This window comes from Heloderma suspectum, chromosome 3, assembly GCF_057233095.1.
Source record: "Heloderma suspectum isolate Gila_16-S chromosome 3, 16-S_ref, whole genome shotgun sequence".
Taxonomy (NCBI): Eukaryota; Metazoa; Chordata; class Lepidosauria; order Squamata; family Helodermatidae; genus Heloderma; species Heloderma suspectum.
This window is the reverse complement of record NC_139460.1, coordinates 329,243,718-329,265,500: the sequence shown is the minus strand read 5'-3', so window position 1 is coordinate 329,265,500 and position 21,783 is coordinate 329,243,718. Positions and strand designations below refer to the sequence as shown.

At 53.1% G+C, this 21,783-nt stretch overlaps 1 protein-coding gene across 1 annotated transcript in view; it reads right to left on the bottom strand.

The window, feature by feature from the left end:
* The window catches only part of LOC146351802 (zonadhesin-like), a 39,631-nt gene that overhangs the window by 4,944 nt on the left and 12,904 nt on the right, over nt 1-21,783 (bottom strand). Inside the window, exons 15-23 of the mRNA XM_084845731.1 lie at nt 21,272-21,399; nt 15,472-15,740; nt 14,467-14,678; nt 13,843-13,987; nt 13,104-13,354; nt 9,772-9,901; nt 7,578-7,746; nt 6,034-6,207; nt 82-212 (exon numbers count right to left, since the gene is read on the bottom strand). Of these exons, the coding sequence (XP_084701857.1) occupies nt 82-212; nt 6,034-6,207; nt 7,578-7,746; nt 9,772-9,901; nt 13,104-13,354; nt 13,843-13,987; nt 14,467-14,678; nt 15,472-15,740; nt 21,272-21,399 (1,609 nt within the window). The remainder of the gene's footprint in view (nt 1-81; nt 213-6,033; nt 6,208-7,577; nt 7,747-9,771; nt 9,902-13,103; nt 13,355-13,842; nt 13,988-14,466; nt 14,679-15,471; nt 15,741-21,271; nt 21,400-21,783) is intronic.

The following is a 21,783-nucleotide window of genomic DNA, read 5'->3' as shown; positions in this document are numbered from 1 at the left end:
ACCGCCCAGGTGAAGCAAGCGGAAGGAAAGGCCTGCCTGCTTCCCGCCCCCCCCCTGCCCACCCGCCCGCCCAGGGCTCACCGCAGGCCGCGGCCTCCCTCCAGCCGTCCAGTGCGACTCCCTTCTCCTGGCAGGCCTGCACATACTGCTCCAGCGTGGGGCACAGGCTGGTGCTCCGGTTGGCTTCGATGCACATGTCGAAAAGGCACATCCTGCGGAAGGACGGACAGGGCAAGTAACCCGCCGCTCGCGAGAGGACAAGCAGCAGCAGCCAAGACGCTGGGAGTGGGCCGCAGTACTCAGCCCGGCCCTTTCTGGCGCTATGTGGAAGGTGGGCAGAAAGCACCCCCCAAAGGCCAAGCCTGTCTGTCTCCCTGATCGGTGCCCTGCCTCGCTACCGAGAAAAATAGAACTCAAGGCGGAGATCGACAGGGGCGGAGGGGCGTCCTAAGAGCGGATAATAACCGAAGACTGACACAACAGCGGGCGAGGCTAGAAAGGGCACAGCAGCGAAGAAAGCGGGGACCAGGCTGAGAGCAGCAGCAATTAAAAAAACAATGCATGCTTGTGCAAATAGAGCCATGCTGTCACGACGCAAAAGGCCTGTCTCCTGGTCACCACCGCTGTGAGCCCATCAGGCGCTGGGGAGCCTCCTGTTGTGGCAAGACCCTGGCAGGTTCCTGGGGGAGCAGGCCGTCCTTGGATATGCCCTTCCCAGCCACAGAAGGGCTTCTCGGTTAAGCCCAGCACCGGGCGCTGCTCTTGGAAGTGTGTGAGAAGTCCGCGGCCCCAAAGCGATGTGGTCTGCGTGGCCCTTGCCAGCGAGTAGCCTCGCCGCTGCCTTTTGAGCCCACTGCCTGTTCTGAGAGAACTTCAAGGAACTCCACTCTGCTGGCCTGAGTTTCCGTTTGTGAGCCCTCATCCAGCCCAGGGCTGCTGCTGGGGTGACTGCCTTGTTATGCTTGATCACTGATGGACAGCGCTAGCTGTTTCTAATCTATAAGGAAAAGAAATACTGAAGACAGTGTTGTCTTCCTGAAGACAGTGTTACTTCGAGAGGCCTTCCTTGAGTGGCCAGCTGTGGTTATTACATTCAGAATTTGTTTCTTTTAAAATGTTTAAATTGTTTTAACATGGTGTTTTATTCATTTATCTTTGTTGTTCACTGCTCTGAAACCTTTTGATGTGGAGCGGTATATAAATATATATATACACACACATAAACATACACACACACACATAAATATATATATATATGTATGTATGTATGTGTGTATATATATATATAAATCTATATCTCCAGCAAAAGAGATCGTTACCTTGTCGTGGTGCTGGAGCTTGAGCACCTCAATGATGTCGTGAGCTAAACCGTGAAGGGACACCCAAGACGGGAAGGTCATGGCAGAGAGGTCAGACTAAATATGATCCCTGGGGAAGGAAACGGCAACCCAACCCAGTATTCTTGCCATGAAAACTAAATGGATCAGTATGACCAGAGATATGTCGGTATACCATCGGAAGATGGGACTCCCAGGTCGGAAGATGGTCAAAAGGCTACTGGGGAGGAACAGAGGATAAGTTCAACTAGCCCCAGCTGTGATGATGCAGCTAGCTCAAAGCCGAAAGGACAGCTAGCAGCCGATGATGCTGAACGACGAATCTGATGTTCTAAAGATCAACACACCATAGGAACCTGGAATGTAAGATCTATGAGCCAGGGCAAATTGGATGTGGTTACTGGGGAGATGTAAAGATTAAATATAGACATTTTGGGTGTCAGTGAACTGAAATGGACTGGAATGGGCCACTTCACATCAGATGACCACCAGATCTATTACTGTGGACAAGAGGACCACAGAAGAAAAGGAGTAGCCTTCATAATTAATAATAAAGTGGCTAAAGCAGTGCTTGGATACAATCCAAAAAACGATAGAATGATCTCAATTCGAATTCAGGGCAAGCCATTTTACATCACAGTGATCCAAATATATGCCCCAACCACAGATGCTGAAGAAGCAGAAGTAGATCAGTTCTATGAGGATCTGCAGCACCTACTGGACAATACGCCAAAAAGAGACGTTATTTTCATTACAGGAGACTGGAATGCTAACGTGGGTAGTCAAATGACACTTGGAATTACAGGCAAGCATGGTCTGGGAGAACAAAATGAAGCGGGACATAGGCAGATAGAATTTTGCCAAGACAACTCACTGTGCATAACAAACACTCTCTTCCAACAACCTAAGAGACAACTTTATACATGGACTTCACCAGATGGTCGACACCGAAATCAGATTGACTACATCCTTTGTAGCCAAAGGTGGCGGACATCTATGCAGTTGGTAAAAACAAGACCTGAAGCTGACTGTAGTTCAGATCACAAACTTCTTATTGCACAATTTAGAATCAGACTAAAGAGAATAGGGAAGACCCACAGATCAGTTAGATATGAGCTAACTAATATTCCTAATGAATATGCAGTGAAGGTGAAGAATAGATTTAAGGGACTAGATTTAGTAGATAGGGTCTCGGAAGAACTATGGACAGAAGTTCGCAACATTGTTCAGGAGGCGGCAACAAAAAACGTCCCAAAGAAAAAGAAAACCAAGAAGGCAAGATAGCGGTCTGCTGAGTCACTGGAAGCAGCCCAAGAAAGAAGGAAAGCAAAAGGCAACAGCGATAGGGGGAGATATGCCCAATTAAATGCAAAATTCCAGAGGTTAGCCAGAAGAGATAAGGAATTATTTTTAAGCAAGCAATGCGTGGAAGCGGAAGAAGATAACAGAATAGGAAGGAGAAGAGACCTCTTCCAGAAAATTAGAAACATCGGAGGTAAATTCCAGGCAAAAATGGGTGTGATCAAAAACCAAGATGGCAAGGACCTAACAGAAGCAGAAGAGATCAAGAAAAGGTGGCAAGAATATATGGAAGATCTGTATAGGAAGGATAATAATATCAGGGATAGATTTGACGGTGTGGTCAGTGAACTAGAGCCAGACATCCTGAAGAGTGAGGTTGAATGGGCCTTAAGAAGCATTGCTAATAACAAGGCAGCAGGAGATGATGGTATCCCAGCTGAACTGTTTGAAATCTTGCAAGATGCTGCTGTCAAGGTGATGCATGCCATATGCCAGCAAATTTGGAAAACACAAGAATGGCGAACAGATTGGAAAAGATCAACTTATATCCCCATACCAAAAAAGGGAAGCACCAAAGAATGTTCAAACTATCGAACAGTGGCACTGATTTCACATGCCAGTAAGGTAAAGCTCAAGATCTTGCAAGGTAGACTCCAGCAATTCATGGAACGGGAATTGCCAGATGTACAAGCTGGGTTTCGAAAACCAAATTGCCAATATCCGCTGGATAACGGAGAAAGCCAGGGAGTTTCAGAAAAACATCTATTTCTGTTTTATTGACTATTCTAAAGCCTTTGACTGTGTGGATCATCACAAATTGTGGCAAGTTCTTGGTGGTATGGGGATACCAAGTCATCTTGTCTGCTTCCTGAGGAATCTGTATAATGACCAAGTAGCAACGGTAAGAACAGACCACGGAACAACGGACTGGTTTAAGATTGGGAAAGGAGTACGGCAGGGTTGTATACTCTCACCCTACCTATTCAACCTGTACGCAGAACACATCATGCGACGTGCTGGGCTTGATGAAGCCAAGGCTGGAGTTAAAATCGCTGGAAGAAACATTAACAATCTCAGATATGCAGATGATACCACTTTGATGGCTGAAAGCGAGGAGGAGCTGAGGAACCTCATGATGAAGGTGATGGAAGAAAGTGCAAAATCTGGGTTGCAGTTAAACCTCAAAAAAACCAAGATTATGGCCACCAGGTTGATTGATAACTGGCAAACAGAGGGAGAAAACGTGGAGGCAGTGACAGACTTTGTCTTTCTAGGCGCAAAGATTACTGCAGACACTGACTGCAGCCAGGAAATCAGAATGACAAATCTTGATAAAATAGTGAAGAGCAGAGACATCACACTGACAACAAAGGTCCGCATAGTCAAAGCAATGGAATTCCCCGTAGTAACCTATGGCTGCGAGAGCTGGACCATAAGGAAGGCTGAGCGAGGGAAGATAGATGCTTTTGAACTGTGGTGCTGGAGGAAAATTCTGAGTGCCTTGGACTGTAAGAAGATCAAACCAGTCCATACTCCAGGAAATAAAGCCAGACTGCTCGCTTGAGGGAAGGATATTGAAGGCAAAGCTGAAGTACTTTGGCCACATAATGAGAAGATAGGATACCCTGGAGAAGATGCTGAGGCTAGGAAAGTGGAAGGCGAAAGGAAGAGGGGCCGACCAAGGGCAAGATGGAGGGACAATATTCTGGAGGTGACGGACTTGACCTTGGGGGAGCTGGGGGTGGCGACGGCTGACAGGAAGCTCTGGCGTGGGCTGGTCCATGAAGTCACGAAGAGTGGGAAGCGACTGACCGAATAAACAACAAATATATATATATATATATATATAGAGAGAGAGAGAGAGAGAGAGAGAGTGAGTTCATGGGCAAGGGACTCCAGAGGGATTGCCGCTCTCTCTCCCCTCCTCCACAATGATCAAGGAAAGGGTGCTGGGAAGCTGTGGCTCCTCCTTGCTGCAGGCCTCCCTAGAAGGCAGCGGGAAGAGCAGCCTTTCTGCACACCTTTGTCCGCTGTGCTGCCTATTCCGTCCCTCCCGCCTCCTCTGTGCAAGCTGTGTGGGAAGGAAATGCGCAGCAGCCTCTTCAGGTCCTCCCGGGAGGGCTGCCTTGCCCTGGCCCGGCAGACAAGCATCTCCTGCCCAGATGTGCCTCCGAATGCCTTAGAGTGCCTACGGCTGATTGACAGGAGCAATTGAGAGGGCCTTTCAGTGGGGCCACAGCAAAGACCCACGCCTGTCCCAAGACACTGCAGGCCATGGCTGAGCCTCTGGACATCAGGATGCGGAACCGGAGGTCCTGTGGCTCGTTGGAAGGGCTGCAGCTCCTGTGTGTTGGCCTCTTTGCTACTGGCCAGCCCCAGAGGCCCTCGGTAGCACCTTCCTCATTCTGGAGGAAAAGTACTGTGGAATCTGGGATGTCTTATCAACTGTCTGAAGGACAGCCCAAATGAGGATGTGGAAATAGGCTGCGAGCAGACAGTGGAACATGATACCCTGTCAAAGGGCCGTAGAGGAAAATATACACATGTCGGGGGCACTATGCACAGGGGTTTCTGTGCTAAAGCTAGAAGCCCTCAAGCCACCATGGGGGAGTGCTTGTTTTTTGAAGGAGAACCCAGATATAGTGGGCATGACAGAAACCTGGTGGAATGGAGAGAACTAGTAGGATACGGTCAATCTCTGGATATAAACTCTACAGGAAGGACGGGGAAGGGCATGCTGGAGGAGGTGTTGCTCTATATGTCAAAGGGGGCAGAAGGTCAATCAGATTAGAAACCCTAAACAAGGCAGACTTCCCCACAGAAATGCTGTGGATGACAATAATAGGCTCCAGAAATAATTTAGTACCAGGGACAGGCTATCATCCCCTAACCAAAACGTTCAGGGTAATCTTGAGATGGAGAATGAAATCAGGGAGGCATCCAGAGGAGAAAGTGTTACAGTAATGGGTGACTTCAGTTCCCCTCACATAGACTGGATAAATGCATGCTCCAGTCATAACAAGGAGGTTAAATTTCTCCAAGTTGGAAATGACTGTGTCCCAGAACAGCTGGTCGAGGAACCAACCAGAGGGGAGGGGAGCTTGGACTTAATTCTAAGTGGTGCCACCCAGGCCTGTTGCAAGATGTGTTGCTGAATGGACTGGGAAAAGTGACCACACACACGCTGCAAGTATTCTGCTCTGGATCTATCATTGTCACTGCTTTCTGTTGGGTTTCTACCATCCCTCTTCAGCTCATAAATGGGCTAACCGTACCAATCTTCACAGACACCCTACACTCCCTTTGCTCTACCTCTGCCTCCCAGTACAAAACAAAACGTCTGGCCATGAATGTCCCACAGTGTAGGGAGGGGAAAGTGGGAAGCGTGGCTTACTTCTGGAAGGGGCTTGGAGAGACGTGGTCAAAGCATGCTTGAAAGGGTCCACTTGGTTCTGCCAGAATCCCACAGTTGGAGCTGCTGTTGACCCGGTTGATCTGGCCAGGGGTGCAATGGAGATAGAACCCAGTGTCAGCATCATCGAGCTCTTCTTCGGAAATAGCATCTCGCCTGGAAAGGACAGGATATTTTCAGGGAGAGCACAGAAGCAGGCTCCTGAGAGGAGGAGGAGGGCAACGGCTCCTTGGACCATGCTGGTGTTTCTCCTCGGGGTCCTTTTCACTCTAGGCATGGGGAACTCACACTGAACCCTCTGCTCTGCATCAGAATGTGCTATTCCCCCAAACGTCAACACAATCTAACTTTTTCTTTTTTAAGCTACAAGGAAGCATCTCATCACTGTTCCCACCTGATAGATGTCAACGATTTTTCCCCACACTTGTGGCTGTAACTACAAATAATCCCAGAGGCCCACAAAGGGTTGAACCAGGAAGATTGCCACAACCTCCATCAGCATTAGCGGAGGAACTCAGAAGACTCTTTGGAGATGGCTGAGGTCATCTCTGGACGGTTGGCAACTATCCATCTTCAAACGGTGGTGGGTTGGACCAGAGCAATTACAGCCCCCGATACATTTGGAGGCTTTGCGGGAACATGTGCAGCCCTGCGCCTGCCACCGCCGGATGGGCCCCCTTCTTGCTTTTTTCCTGGGGAGCTCCATTCACCTCTGTCACTTCTGAGATTAACCCACCAGGCCTGGGGACCGCGGCAGGTTGCTCACAGTGGCCTACATTTGCCATGTCATCAGGGTCATAGCAAGGATGAGTATGTGGATCTTTCATGTGCCATCAACTGTCTCCTCCACACCCTTCTGGCAGAGCTGCTGTTCTCCCACAACTGTGTCTTTGTTGGACGCCCTTGCTTAGGTGTCTGTCGCCCATGGACACTGTCTGGGAGGCCATGCGTGAGGCACCAGGGGTCTCAACCGGAATTCTGGTGGTGGGTCCAAGCCCGTTGCTCCTTGCACCACTGTGCAGTCGGAAGGAGCTGTTGCCTGCTCTCCCTCACACAGCAGTGCCACCATGCAGATGAGTGAGGACGGGGCAGGCCATCTGTGCCCCCAGGTGTTTTGGACTATAGTTCCCCAAATACTTGACCACTGCCATACTGGCTGGGGCTTATGGGAGCTGTAGTCCAAAACATCTGGAAGGTGCCACATTGCATACTCCTGGAACTGCTGGAGCCAGTCCAGCAGGAAGGAGCTGGGTGTTGCAAGCAACAGCGCGATCCCACCAGGCCCCATAAAGCTGCAGGTTCCTCTTGGTGCCTTGGTCTGAGCGAGATGGGCCCAAGCACCGGCATGGCCGCTTCGCCTGCCTGGCCATGCCTGGAGCCATCGCTGGCCTCCAGCCACCAGCCCTGCAGCCTGTCCTGACTCGCCTATGCGCTCGATGTGCCCGCGGCGGCTTTGCCACACGTTCTGAGCCCGGCCCCCAGCGCCGCCCCCTCCCCACCATGCCTGGGGCTTCCGGACCCACTACCTGAGCCGGGCAGCTCCTCGCTGGACTGGGACGCGCCAGCTCTCCCCAAAGAGGTCCACGTCGGTGACCAGCTTGCCATCTGGCGTGGTGAAGTCATTCTTGTACTTCCCATCAAAGTTGCCGCACAGCCCCTCAACGTTCTTTTTGTAGGGGTTGGGAAGGGTTATGTCTGGGGACAAAAATGGTCCATACTGGGGTTATGGTCCAGAAGGAAAGGTGCTGAGGCTCCTGCCTGACCTAGCAGCTCTGTGTTCTGATCCCAGATGGGCAATGCATGTGGGGCAGCAGAAGGCACATGGTGAAGGAAAGGCACTCTGTACACAGCCAGAGGCACTATTCTGTCATGTTCCTGGGCCAAGCCCTGCTACTGAATGTGAGGGTCACCTGAGTCCCACCTCTTAGGGTTCCTTCACAGGGAGCTTTTGTCCTGCAATTGAGATGGCTCCTTCATGGAAGCATGCGGGCTCTTTACAGGACGCCGGGACCCTGCTGCACTAAATGCCCTTTGTTCCATTTTGAAATAGAGCGCAGATCATGAGCTGTGAAGCTACCCCGTTGAGTTCTGCTTCAGTTTCCTCCGTGAAAAGAGGAAAAGCAGCAAGAAGAGGAGCGAGATCAGTGAAAGATAACAGTGAAAGGAAGACTCAGATACAGGGAGAAGGGGGGGCGAGGGGGAAGGAAGCACGTGAAAAAGAGAGCGGGCACGATCCTGCATTTCAAATGGAAGCAGAACACCCCGCTTTAAGTGTGGGATTTTAAACTCTGGCAAATTCTTAAAAGAGATGGGAATACCAGACCACCTTACCTGTCTCTTGAGAAACCTGTACGAGGGTCAAGAAGAAACAGTAAGAACCGGGCATGGAACAACCGATTGGTTCAAAATTGGGAAAGGAGTACAACAAGGCTGCATATTGTCGCCCTGCTTATTTAACTTATATGCAGAGTACGTCATGAGAAACGCCAGGTTGGATGAATCACAGGTAAGAATTAAGATTGGCGGAAGAATTTTCAACAACCTCAGATACGCAGATGATCCCACCCTAATGGCAGAAAGCGAAGAGGATCTAAAGAGCCTCTTGTTGAGGGTGAAAGTGGAGAGTGCAAAAGCTGGTTTGAAACTCAACATTAAAAAAACGAAGATCATGGCATCTGGCCCCATCACTTCCTGGCATATAGAAGGGGAAGAAATGGAAGCAGTGACAGATTTTACTTTCTTGGGCTCCAAGATCACCGCAGATGGTGACTGTAGCCATGAAATTAAAAGACGCTTGCTCCTTGGGAGGAAAGCTATGGCACACCTAGACAGCATAGTAAGAAGCAGAGACATCACCTTGCCGACAAAAATCCGTCTAATCAAAGCTATGGTTTTCCCAGTAGTAATGTATGGCTGTGAGAGCTGGACTATAAGGAAGGCTGAGCGCCGAAGAACTGATGCTTTCGAACTGTGGTGCTGGAGAAGACTCTTACGAGTCCCCTGGACTGCAAGGAGGTCAAATCAGTCCATCCTAAAGGAAATCAACCCTGAGTGCTCATTGGAAGGACAGATACTGAAGCTGAAGCTCAAATATTTTGGCCACCTAAAAACTCCCTGGAAAAGACCCTGATGCTGGGAAAGACTGAAGGCCAAAGGAGAAGGAGATGGCAGAGGATGAGATGGCTAGACAGCATCACCGATGCAGTGAATATGAACCTGAGCACAGTCCGGGAGAAAGCGGAAGACAGGAGGGCCTGGCGTGCTGTGGTCCATGGGGTCACGAAGAGTCGGACACGACTGAACAACAAGAGATGCCCTCAGTCAGCTCAGCCTGACCTGTCCTCTGGACATCTCAAGCACTTAATCCTCCCGCCCTGGGTAGCCCAGGTGGGAAGTCCACCCCCTCGGGATCCCCCCCGAGCCAGCGTGGCTCTGGCGGAGCAGCAGGGCTCCTCTCCGCTGCTCCTCAGGTGGCAGAGGGGCGTGTGCAGCTCACCGCCATTTGGCATCTTCCTCCCTGGGTATGACCTTCTCTGGTTCTGCTGAGCAGCCTTTTTGGGGCCGCAGCCTGTCCTCGGCCCTGCAGAAAAGGCCCGCAGGGCCACGGAAGGGAGTCTTGGGCCTTAGGCCAGCAGCCGAAGGCTCCACCTTCTCCTTTGGAGCCCCCACTCTGCTCTGCTCCTGCCAAGCTGCGCCAGACACTGGCAGAGCCGCCGTTACCTGAGTTCTCAGCGCCGTCGAAGCTGACAGACAGGCCGAAATCCGTCTCCAGGTAAATCCGCATCGCCGCCTGCCGGACACGAAGGCCCTCGTGGGGCTGGGCCGGGGGTGCCATCTGTACTCCATCCAGCTGTGGGGGGGGGGAAAGAGTGTTCACAGCCTTCCCCCACCGAAGGGCTGAGGCACAAGCGGAGATGTGAAGGCCCAGGCAAAAAGCAGGACCATTCACAAAAGGCACGGTTCTTCCCATTTTTTTCAAGGACCGTGTTTGTTTTCCCCCCGAAAAAGTGAACAGCTTTGGATTATGAAATATTTTCTTTTAGAATTTAAGACAAGCTGTTTATATATAGTTACCAAGCCTTTACTCCCCAAACGATTCCTAAAAACTGTGTAATAAGAACACTTTTATAGAAAGACTAGAGATGTAAGATCTCTGGAAATAATGAACCTATGAGGAAAGATATTTTTAATCCTAAGATTTTCAGCATAGTTATTCTTCCATTATTAAAATTATTGATCTAATGTATCTTTTACTGATAGACATTTTGGGATACTCCAAGTTATGCTCAGTTTCCCAACATGTGAATAGAGTCACCATATCATAATATGGAAGAAAATACACATTGTTGACAGTTTGGGGTTTGTTCAACAGAGTCCTGTGTTTCTGGACTTGACTTCCTCTGCCTCCAGTTCTTCCTACTTCTTCTGGCTTCTAGGTTGATTCAGATGTTTCAGGGACTACTTGCTGAAGTTCCCTCTGTCAGTCATATACTAGGAATCTAACATGTTATGTATAACTTGGTTTGCTCATAAAATTAATCATGTTTGGTATATTATGTTTTTAAAAGTATAGTTTATTCAGACACTAATTACAAATTTACTGAGTTCACTTTCTGAAGTTTTCAAATATGATAATTTTATGAGCAAACCATGTTATACATAACTTCAGGAACCTAAAGGCTGCTTTATGTTCCTGAAGCAGCTGTCCTCAACCTGGTGCCCTCCAGATGTTTTGGACTACAGTGGCCAACATTCCTGACCATTGGGCATCATGCCTGAGACTGATAGGTGCTGAAGTCCAAAATATGTGGAGGGCACCAGGTTGGGGAAGGCTGTCCTAAAGCAACAAAGTGACTTTAGATCTGGAAAGAGTGCTTTAAAAATAAGTATTACTCATTTTTCAGTTTCCCCTCAAATTTCTGTTTTTATTTCTTTAAAAACCCTGTTTTTTTCGATGGCTTCGGAATTTCTGGAAATTTTACATCTCTAGGCACAAGCCCAGGGCATCCCAGGCCACCTTTGGGTACATGGCTCTTTTCAATAGGGAGACATTCTGCAACGTCACGCCAGCAGCACTCAGCACCCATCCAGGCTGAGAGAAAAGGAAAAGCAGTGGCCTCTGCAACGCCTGATAAATGCTGATTGTGGAAGGGAGGGCCTGCACACCTTGCACGGATGCAAGAGGCCAGCTTTAGCTGGAGGGCGGGCGTGGGGAGGGGAGATGGGGGTGCAAACAGTGACTTTTGCTGCTGCAACAAAGAACAGACCCAGACCTGGCAAGGAGTGCTGAGCTGGCCGGCTATACTTGCATGCGGATGTGGGGAAAAGGGGTGAGGGGAGGAGAGAATCAAAATTCTGTCCCACAAATAAACCAGATTCTATGCCTTGCTGCAATTTGCCTTCCACAGTCGGAGGAATCGGGGTCCTGCCCGTAGAACATTCCTGGAAAAATCCACAGAGGCCCACCAACCCGGATGCGGTGCTTTCCATCTGCCCACGGCGATAACCCCAAGAGCAGTTTCCTAGCGGGGAAGCGCCACGCCGAGAGATGCCCTGGCTGGGCGCTGGCGCGCGAGCGTCGCTCTGCGGCAATATGGATCACAGAGCCCCCCCCCCCCCCCGCCCAGCTTCAGCCCCGGCAGCGGCTCTGCACGCGCTCGGCAGACGCTCCGGCCCGCGGCGCCAGGGCGACCGGCCTGCTCGCTGCCCGCCGTCGTGCCCCGTCGGCCCTCGCGCCGAGCTGGCGTTCCGCGGCCCAGAGGCGCCAAGGCGCCTGGTGCTCCGGCCGCGGGGCGCCGCTCCGGGGCCGCTCCAGCGCGAGGCCGCGTCCCCCCGGCGCCCCCGGCTCTGCCCGCCCCTTCTGCCCCCGCCAGCGCCCCGGGGGGCCCTTGCGCGCCGAGGGCGCCGCCCCCCGCCCGCTCCTCGCGCCCAGAGAGCCGCTGCCCGGCGCCGCCCCGCAGATCCCTCCTCCAGCCCCCGCTTCCCCGAGGCCGCCGCGCGCCCGCGCCACGCGCGAGCAGCCGCCGCCGTGCAGGCGCAGCGGCCGCAGACGACGGCCGCCCGGCTCGGCGCCGCGCCCGCGCTTCCTCCCGCCCCCTCGCGGCTCCGCTCGGCCGACGAAGGCGCAGCGCCGCGCGCTTCGACGGCGCCGGCACGCGGAGACGCGGCGAGCTCAAGGGCGGGGCGGGGCGGGGCGGGTCCTTCGCCCGCACGGCCTCGCGCCCGCCCCTCGGGGCCTCCCGGGGCAGGGGCGGACGGGCAGCAGCGGCGCCGGCGGCGGCGCCCCGCACGCCCTCCTCCGCTGCAGGCCCGCGCCCCGCGCCGCCGGAGCCGGGCCTCCCGCGCTGCGCCAGCTGGCGTCCCCGAGCACGGCCAGGGCCCGGGGGAAGGCCGGGAGCTGCCCCGCGGGCGCCGGGACGAGGGAGCCCGGCGAAGCCCGCCGCTGCCCTCGGGAGCCGGGAGACCGCCCTGGCCCGCTCGACCGCGGCTCGGGGAAGCGCCAGGCTGCGACGCGGGCGAGGAGATGCGGCCCCCGTGTCAGCGGGCGCTCGGGCCAGTGGCCGTTGAGGCGCCCAGCCCCAGCCTTGCGAGCGGGGGAAGCGGACCAGCCGGCGGGCCGGGTTGGCCCAGCGGATCCTCCGCGTGCCGGGCGGGGATCGGCTGTCCCCAGAGATGGCCGCGGCAGCGGGGTCTGGGCGGGGGCTGCCCTCCTCGCCCCGGAATGTGCTGCTCCAGAGGCCTGGGAGACCACGAGGAGCGAGCGACGTCTGCATGCGGCTGGACGTGGATCTGGAAGGGAGGCGCGGCTTGGCTCCCGGCGGGGAATCCTCTGCCGCTGCGGGCTGCCCTGGACATCTGCTGGGGAGCAGGAATCTGTTGGAGCGCTGATGCTGCACCCCCCCCCCTCCGCTCAGCCTCCATACCTGTGTAAATAAACCTGACACCACCTCAGCACCATCAGCACTGTAATCCCCGAAACGCCTCAAGGCTCGGAAGTGGGGTGCGCGCGCATGGGCCGCATCCCAAAGCCAGGCAGCCCACCGAGCCCTTACCACGAGCTGCTTTCCTTGCCGGAAGAGCACGGTGTGGTTGTAGACCGTGATCAGCAACTCTTTGAGGATGGTGATCTTGCCAGCCCCGGCCTGCAGCCGGTTCTTCCCCTCGATGCTGAAAGGCTCCAGGCGCTGCGGAGCACCTGGCCAGCTCTGGGACACCACGTAGGTGTGCCTCCCTTGGAAGTGGTGCAGCAAGCCGTCGAAGGTCATGTAGTGGGGGTCCCCAGTGATCAAGCACTTCCCAAAGCCTGCGGGGGGAGAAGGGCAGCGGGTGAGCCCTGCGCCTGGCCCCAACCCAGGCTGCCAGGGGAAGCTCCAGCGCAAAAGGCAAACTGGTCTTTAAATTACCATGGTCCCACGGAAAATTTCCCCATGATTCCTGTGCAGCTTACAAATGATCCACCAGCAGACAGAGCTGGTGAACTGCTTGCCACGTGGATCCGTTGTGGAGGACTGGACACGGATTCCAGAGGGTCCGTGGAGCCCAGGACCCCCCATTCATTCCAGGATCTGCCAGCAGCGCTGGCCTCAGCTCATTTGGGATTGATCCCAGGGTGGGCTGCAAGAGGCCTGGGTGAAGGGCAGGTCCCCTGGCCTCCCCCCCTCCGCTGGCAGCACGTTCCTGCTGCAGGCCTGCTTGTCAGGGAATGGGCAGAGCGCTGGATCCCGCCCCTTGAGACCCCCTGCAGACTGCTGCGTGGAGCGTGCTCATGCCTCCCATGAGGCAGCTGCATACCTGTGGTTGTGCAGCTGTACTTCCCGTTGCTCTTGAGCTTGCAGATCTCCCCAACCTCACAACCAAAGCTCTGGCATTTGATGACGCCCCCTGAACGGCAGCGGCATTTCTCACTGCAGTGCCGGGTGACCCAGCTCTCCCCAATCTGTTGTCAGAACAGCCATGTGTTATTATGGGATGAGAGAAGAGGGGCAGGCCTGCAGGCCAATGGAGCAGGACGTGCCTGTGGGCTGCGCAACGAGGGCTCTTCCCAGGCTACGTTCCATGTGCTGGTCCTGCTGCTGCTGTTGGCCTGCTCTGCAAAACTGCCGTTCGCCTGGAGCTCGGTGGTGCCCCACTGCCTCCCACCCCGAAACAGAGGGTGCTGCTGGGGCAACCCTTGGGGCGGACTTTCCCCCAGGCCCTAGTGGCTTGACCCAGCAGAGTTCCTTTTATGGGAAGGCGCAGTTGTGTGCCCAGCACCCGCGCCTTCTCCTTCTGGCACACTGTAGCCAAGATGGCACAGGCAGATCAGGGAGCGGGGGGGAAGGGAGTGGCTCCCCTGTGTCGGGGGGCCTCAAGGGTCTCCTGCCCCCCGGGACTTGCTGCAGCAGCAGGAAGGAGGGGGCTGGCGGGAAGGCTCACCTTGTGGTAGCTGTCCTCCTTGTCCCGGCAGCCGCACTCGCTTATGGGCACGCACTGGTCGTCGCTGAGAACATGGCCTTCACTGCAGACGCAGCCTTCCTGGCACTCCCCCGGCGGCTTCTCGCAGAGGCTGCCGGCATAGATATCATCGCACGTCGGGGGGCAGGGGGAGGCGCAGTCGGTGTAGGAGCTGCTTGGGGGGCAGGGCAGGGCTGGAGGGGGAGACGGGAAGGCAGCTGCAGTCTTGGCCCGTGGCTGTGCTGGAGCCAGGAAGGAGCCAGCGCAAGGAGAGGGACGGCTCACCTGGTCTGCTGCGCTGGCCGCAGGCCCTTGCACGGCCTGGCCAGGCGCAGCACCAGGCGCCACCCTGCTCAGCCCCTCCCTTGCGCCTTGGCGCACAGCAGCCCCTCCTTGCAGTGGCCCTTAACACAGTCCTGACTGATGTGGAAACACCTTGACAAGGTGAATCTTCCCGCAGCCAGCTTTGCACGTGAGTAACGTCTCCTTTGGGGGTGCGGCTGGTGCCTGATGTGGGGAGCGGCTGAGCTTCCCTGTCGCTTGGAGGTGGCGAGCACCAGCTCTTGCTGCAGGAGGGAGCCTGGAGCAAGGCGTCGAGCCCGTTCAGCTGCTGTCACTCTGTCCTCAGAGCCTCATGTGGAAGAGCCAACTTTGCGTCAGCGGCAGCCCTGGCAAGACTGGGTGTTGCCCTTTGGAGCAACCCGAACCAACAGCCCCCTGTCCAAGGGACTTCCTCCTCCTCCAGTGTGCCCCCCTTTTATGCTGCCCCCCCCCCTGGAGACCCAGGGTCCTGACATCTCGGCGCGGTCTCAGTGCTGCGTCATCAGTGAGGACAACTTCCAGCTCGCCTCCTGCTGCCCTCCCAAACAGGATCCACACTGGCTACTGGGGGCGCAAGGGGCTCTGACCCATCTCTTCCCTACTCCAGCCCCTCACATCCCTTGCCTCCCCGCTCCCGCCTCCTGGCTTGCCTCCCTGTGTGCTTACGGCAGAAGGTGCTGTTTCTCCACCTGACGGTGACGCCCTCAGCCTTGCAGGCATCTGTGTAGGCCTGCAGAATGGCGCACAGCGTGGAGCGCATCCCGTCATACTTGCACATGTCGTACACGCAGGTCTGAATGAAGAGCTCTGGCTTGACCAGGTGGTGGCACGGCACGAAGGTGCTGGACTGCAGGACGCTGCATTGCGCTTCGATGGAGGGCCTCCCCTGGGGAGTGCACGGAGGTCCCAGCTCGGGACGCGTGTCTGGCAAGCAGCTGCAACAGAACCAGGCATGGGAGTTTGGGCCGGGCATTGCAACAGCCACCTACGCACACAACTGCCCATGGGTGCCTCTCAAGCCACAGGAATGGATTTGGCTGCTGCCTGGAGCCAGGGGCCCAGACGGCCTTGCTTGGCCAGTGAATGAGGCTCTTTGTGGCACGCCAAGTGAGGGAAGTCTCCTGCACCGAAACCTCCATCTCCCTCCCTCCTGACAGCATCTCATAGGCATGCCCGCCGGGACCACCAGTTCCCCCCAGAACATGCCTTGGAACAACGTCACATCACAACATAGCCTCATTCCAGGGGATTAATGGCGATTTAAATATGGTGACCAGAAGCAGCAAGGAGTCAGAAGGAGCACTGGTGAGTTTTCCATCCTGCACCCTCACAGGGGAGGCAGTTTCCCATCTCCAATTTCTGCTGCGCTTCCTAAAACTTCAATTCAGCAGTACTTTTCACCACCTTGAATAACGTGGTGCATCCACAAATGCAGCCATCTCACACCTGACTCCAGATTGTTTATGAACACATTACAAAACATCATTTGCAATAAAGTGTGTGTGTGGGGACCCTGCTGCCTACTTCACTGTGAGTTCTTCCAATTTACTCCTACACCCCACTTCCCGTTCGTTAAGCAGTTTAACTTTAATTGAGGAGCCCTGTCCTCTTATCCCATGACTACTGTTTCCCGCCTCCCAGCTGAGCAGAGCAGAGCAGAGCAAGCTGCTCCAGCTGGTCCAGGGACTACAGAAGCAGGCAAGCTCCCAGAGAGCGAGCGAGCAGAGCGAGCGAGCAGGGGGAGCAAACAGGAGTTGGCCAGGGGAGTTCGGCAGGAGAGGTCAAGGGGGAGGCCCCTAACATTTTTTTTAATTTTTAATTTTATTTTTTAACTAACTTTTTTCCATTGATTTGTCTTGTAACACACACTTCCACACCAGTGGGACTCTGCTTTTAACCTCTACTGAGTAGAGGAGCAGGCACAGGCTAGTCTAGAACAATCACAAAGCTAGACACAAAAAGGGAAAAGAGGCAGTGGAAGGACAGGACTCTCCAGTGGTGGTGACCTGCAAGGTGTGTGCCATGTTTGTTTTCTTGCCTGAGAACAACACGGCCTACACCTGCAACAAGTGCAAGTTGATCACGCTGCTGGAGGAAAAAGTAAGTGGACTGGAGCGGCGACTGCCGACCCTCCGGGGAATAAGAGAACACGAAGAGTTCTTGGACAGAATGGGGGAACTACAGCAGCAAAGGGAAGACCAGAAGCTTGAAGAGCAACAGCAAGATGAGGCAGTGGGAAATGCTGAGGTGAAGAAAAATGGAGTAGAGGATACTCCTTGGAAAAGGGTGACAGTTAGGAGAAGAAGAGCTAGACTCCACTCTGCACCAGTGGAAGCAGTGGAGCTGTGGAACCAATTCCTGGTACTTGCGGATGAGACTGGAGGACAGCCTGCAGAGGAAGAATCACAGGGGAACCTGCATGAGAGCGAGCAAGAGGCTGAAGGTCAGTCAAACAGGCGATGAAACCCAGGCCTACAACAACAAGAAGAGTGGTAGTAGTGGGAGACTCCTTGCTGCGTGGGATCGAGACCCAAGTATGTCACGAAGACCCGTGGACTCGCCAGGTGTGTTGTCTCCCGGGACGATGGATTAGAGACATGACTGAAAGGTTGCCTGCACTCATCAAGCCCACTGACAGGTATCCCTTTCTTCTCATCCATGTGGGAACAAATGATACCGCCAAGCAGAGCTACGAAGAAATCACGTCAGACTTTGAAGCTTTGGGAAGGAAACTCAAGAACTTTGGGGCCCAGATAGTTTTCTCATCCATCCTTCCAGTAGTTAGAAGAGGGATAGAAAGGGAACGAAAAATACTCCGGGTGAATGACTGGCTATGAAGGTGGTGCCGATGAGAGAGATTTGGATTCTGGGACCACGGGCTATACTTCCTGGAAGATGGGCTGTTGGCAAGGGACGGGTTGCACCTCACAAAGGCTGGGAAGAATGTGTTTGGCCACAGCATGAAGAACTTCATCAGGAGGGCTTTAAACTGAATCCTACGGGGAAGGGAGATGTAATGTTGGGGGTAACAATGGACGTAGGCGCATGCACTGCAACGGAGAGAACAGCTCTGATAGCACCCAATAATAGTCTTCAGACACATATAGGAAGAAAGCCAGACTATGAAGCACATGGTCTTCGATGTCTATATACTAATGCCCAGAGTATGGGAAACAAACAGATCGAACTTGAACTCTTAATACAAGAGGGAAATTATGACTTGATAGGTATAACTGAGACTTGGTGGGATGACTCTCAGGACTGGAATACAGCAATTGAAGGATATAACTTGTTCCAAAAGAACAGGAGGAACAGAAAGGGAGGTGGGGTTGCACTGTGTGTGAAAAATACATATCTCTGCACAGAAATACAGGAGGATGAGCTTGGTAGCCCCATGAAGAGCATCTGGATCAAAATAAATGGAGCAAAGAATAAAAGGGACATGGTGGTCAGAGTCTACTACCGGCCACCCAATCAAGGAGAAGATGAGGATGAAACTTTTGAAAAGCAAATAGCCAATGTTTTAAGGAAGCATGATGTAGTAGTAATGGGGGACTTCAATTTCCCCGATATTTGTTGGGAGACAAATTCTGCAAAACATGGTCCCTCCAGGAAATCCCTGACTTGTGTGGTGGATAACTTCCTCCTACAGAAAGTAGAGGAAGGAACTAGAGGATCGGCTATCCTTGACTTGATCCTAACCAACAGAGATGACTTAGTGGATAAAGTAGCAGTTACAGGAACTCTGGGGGAAAGCGACCATGTTGTACTTCAGTTCTTGGTTCTAAGGGAAGCAAAAGCCGAGGGTAGTCAAACGCGTACCCTGGATTTTAGGAAAGCTGATTTTAATCAACTCAGAACAATGATCAGTAAGGTCCCATGGCAAGCGTCGCTAATGAGAAAAGGAGTCCAAGATGGGTGGGAGCTTTTAATAAAGGAAATTCTCAAGGCACAATCACAATTCCAACAAGAAGAAAAGGTGGAAGACAACAGAAGAAGCCAATGTGGCTTCACAAAAAGCTTAGGGATGACCTGAAAACAAAAAAGGACACATATAGGAAGTGGAAAGAAGGCCAAGTAACAAAGGAAGAGTACAGGCAGGTAGCACAGAATTGCAGGGATGGCATCAGGAAGGCTAAAGCTGAGAACGAGCTGAGGTTAGCGAGGGAGGCTAAAAACAACAAAAAGGCTTTCTTCAGCTACGTGCATAGTAAAAGGCAGAGGAAAGAAATGGTTGTTCAGCTATTAAATAAGGATGGCAAAATGATAACAGATGACAAAGAAAAGCCAGAAGTGCTCAATTCCTGCTTTGGCTCGGTCTTCTCCCAAAAGAGGGTCTATGACCCCCTGGCAAAGGCGAAGTACAGGCTGAAGGGGCAGGATTGCAGCTTGAGATCGATAGGCATATGGTCAAGGAACACCTAATGACTTTGAATGAGTTCAAATCTCCAGGGCCAGATGAACTGCATCCTAGAGTAATAAAGGAACTGGCAGAAGAACTCTCAGAACCGCTGTCTATTCTCTTTGAGAAATCATGGAGGATGGGGGAAGTGCCAGATGACTGGAGGAGGGCTAATGTTGTCCCTATCCTCAAAAAGGGTAAAAAGGAGGAACCTGGGAACTACAGACCAGTCAGTCTGACATCAATCCCTGGGAAATTCTGGAGCAGATGATAAAGCAATCCATCTGGAAGCACCTTGAAAACAATGCCGTCATTACTTGAAGCCAACATGGATTTGTCAAAAACCAGTCCTGCCAGACGAATCTGATCTCATTTTTTGATCAAGTAACCTCCCTTGTGGACCGTGAGAATGCTGTAGACATCATATACCTCGACTTCAACAAAGCTTTCGACAAAGTGCCCCATGATCTCCTGATAAGCAAACTAGCTCAATGTGGGCTAGATGAAACAACGATCTGGTGGATCCACAGTTGGCTACAGAATTGGACTCAAAGAGTGCTTATCAGTGGGACCTTCTCCAACTGGGGAGAGGTAATGAGTGGGGTACCGCAGGGCTCAGTGCTGGGCCCAGTGCTCTTCAACATTTTTATTAATGGCTTGGAGGAGGAGGTGCAGGGAATGCTGATCCAATTTGCAGATGACACAAAATTGGGCGGGATAGCTAATACTTTGGAAGACAGAAACAAAATTCAAAGTGATCTTGATAGACTGGAGCGCTGGGCAGAAAACAACAGAATAACATTTAATAGGGATAAATGGCAAGTTCTGCACCGAGGAAAAAGAAACCAAATGCACAGTTACAAGATGGGGGATACGTGGCTCAACCACACTACAAGCGAGAAGGATCTTGGAATTGTTGTCGATCACAAGCTGAATATGAGCCAACAATGTGATGTGGCTGCAAAAAAGGCAAATGCACTTTTGGGCTGCATTAATAGAAGCATAGCTTCCAAATCCCGGGAAGTACTAGTTCCCCTCTACTCAGCACTGGTTAGGCCTCATCTGGAGTACTGTGTCCAGTTCTGGGCACCACACTTTAAGAAGGATGCAGACAAACTGGAGAGGGTTCAGAGGAGGGCAACAAAGTTGATCAGAGGACTGGAAACAAAGCCCTATGAGGAGGGACTGAAAGAACTGGGCATGTTTAGCCTTGAGAAGAGAAGACTGAGGTGAGATATGATAGCGCTCCTCCAGTACCTGAAAGGTTGTCACAGAGAGGAAGGCCAGGATCTCTTCTCCATCATCCCAGAGTGCAGGACACGGAATAATGGCCTCAAGTTCCAGGAAGCCAGATTCCGTCTGAACATCAGGAAAAACTTCCTGACTGTTAGAGCAATACGCCAATGGGACCCATGACCTAGGGAGGTGGTGGGCTCTCCCACACTGGAGGCGTTTAAGACGAGGCTGGGCAGCCATCTGTCAGGGATGCTCTGATTTGGATTCCTGCATTGAGCAGGGGGTTGGACTCGATGGCCTTGTAGGCCCCTTCCAACCTTACTATTCTATGATTCTATTCTATGATTCTACTCAGTTTGCTCAGGAGACTTTGTTGTGGGACTTCCCCAAAGGCCTTTTGGAAGTCCAGGGGTAAAAGGTCCACTGAATCATCCCTCTCTACAAGCTCAATGATTTTACATGCTCCTGTCCGTGCACCAAATTCAGACAGCGGGAACACAGGCAGGTTCAGCTGGGGAGAGAGACTAAGGGCTGAAGCCTGGGGCTTCATGGAAAACAGGGCTCCTGAGAAAGGATTTGGAGGGAGACTATAAATCACCATTCCTCTGGGCTCTCCCCCAGCCACTTTTTGCTCCTTTAGCACTTGTTGCCATCACAGTTTCAGAAGGGAGGCAGCATGGACTTGGGCCAGAAACATCTCCTCCCCTGGAGGTTTGCAAGTACCATGGACTCTCCAGGGAGCCTCGAGGACAAACGCCACCCGACTGTGGGTGGCCTTGCTGGGAAACACAGTGCAGAATTCTGCGGGCTGAGAGGAGTGGTCTCTACCTTGCATCTTTGTCATCCTCCACCTTCCAACTGTTGCCAAACTGGGTGACGTTCTTGGCCTGGGCTCCATTGGGCATGAGCAGCTCATCTTCAGGCAGACCGTTGTAGTTCCCACACAGGCCACAGACCTGCAGACGTGAGGGAGGTTCAGTGGAGCCCTGGACCCGGTGCACACCACCCCCAGCTGCTGTTGGCTGTGGCAGAAACACTTCCCCACCCTCTGCGCATTTGGTTGGTGTGCGGAAGGGCTCTCCACACGTACAGACGCATGCGTGTCCTCCACATGAGGAAGAACTTATTAAGCTGCCATGTATGGAGAGAGAGCCTTCATCCAGCTAACCCACTATTGTCTACTGAGATCTCCTGGATCTCAGAGAGACAGACAGAGAGAGAGAGAGAGGGGGGGGGGTCTTTCCAAGCCATGCTTCTTGGGAGCTCTTTAACTGGAGATGCTGAGGACTGATCCTGGAACCTTCTACATGCATGCAAGACATGCCCTGCCACTGGCCTAT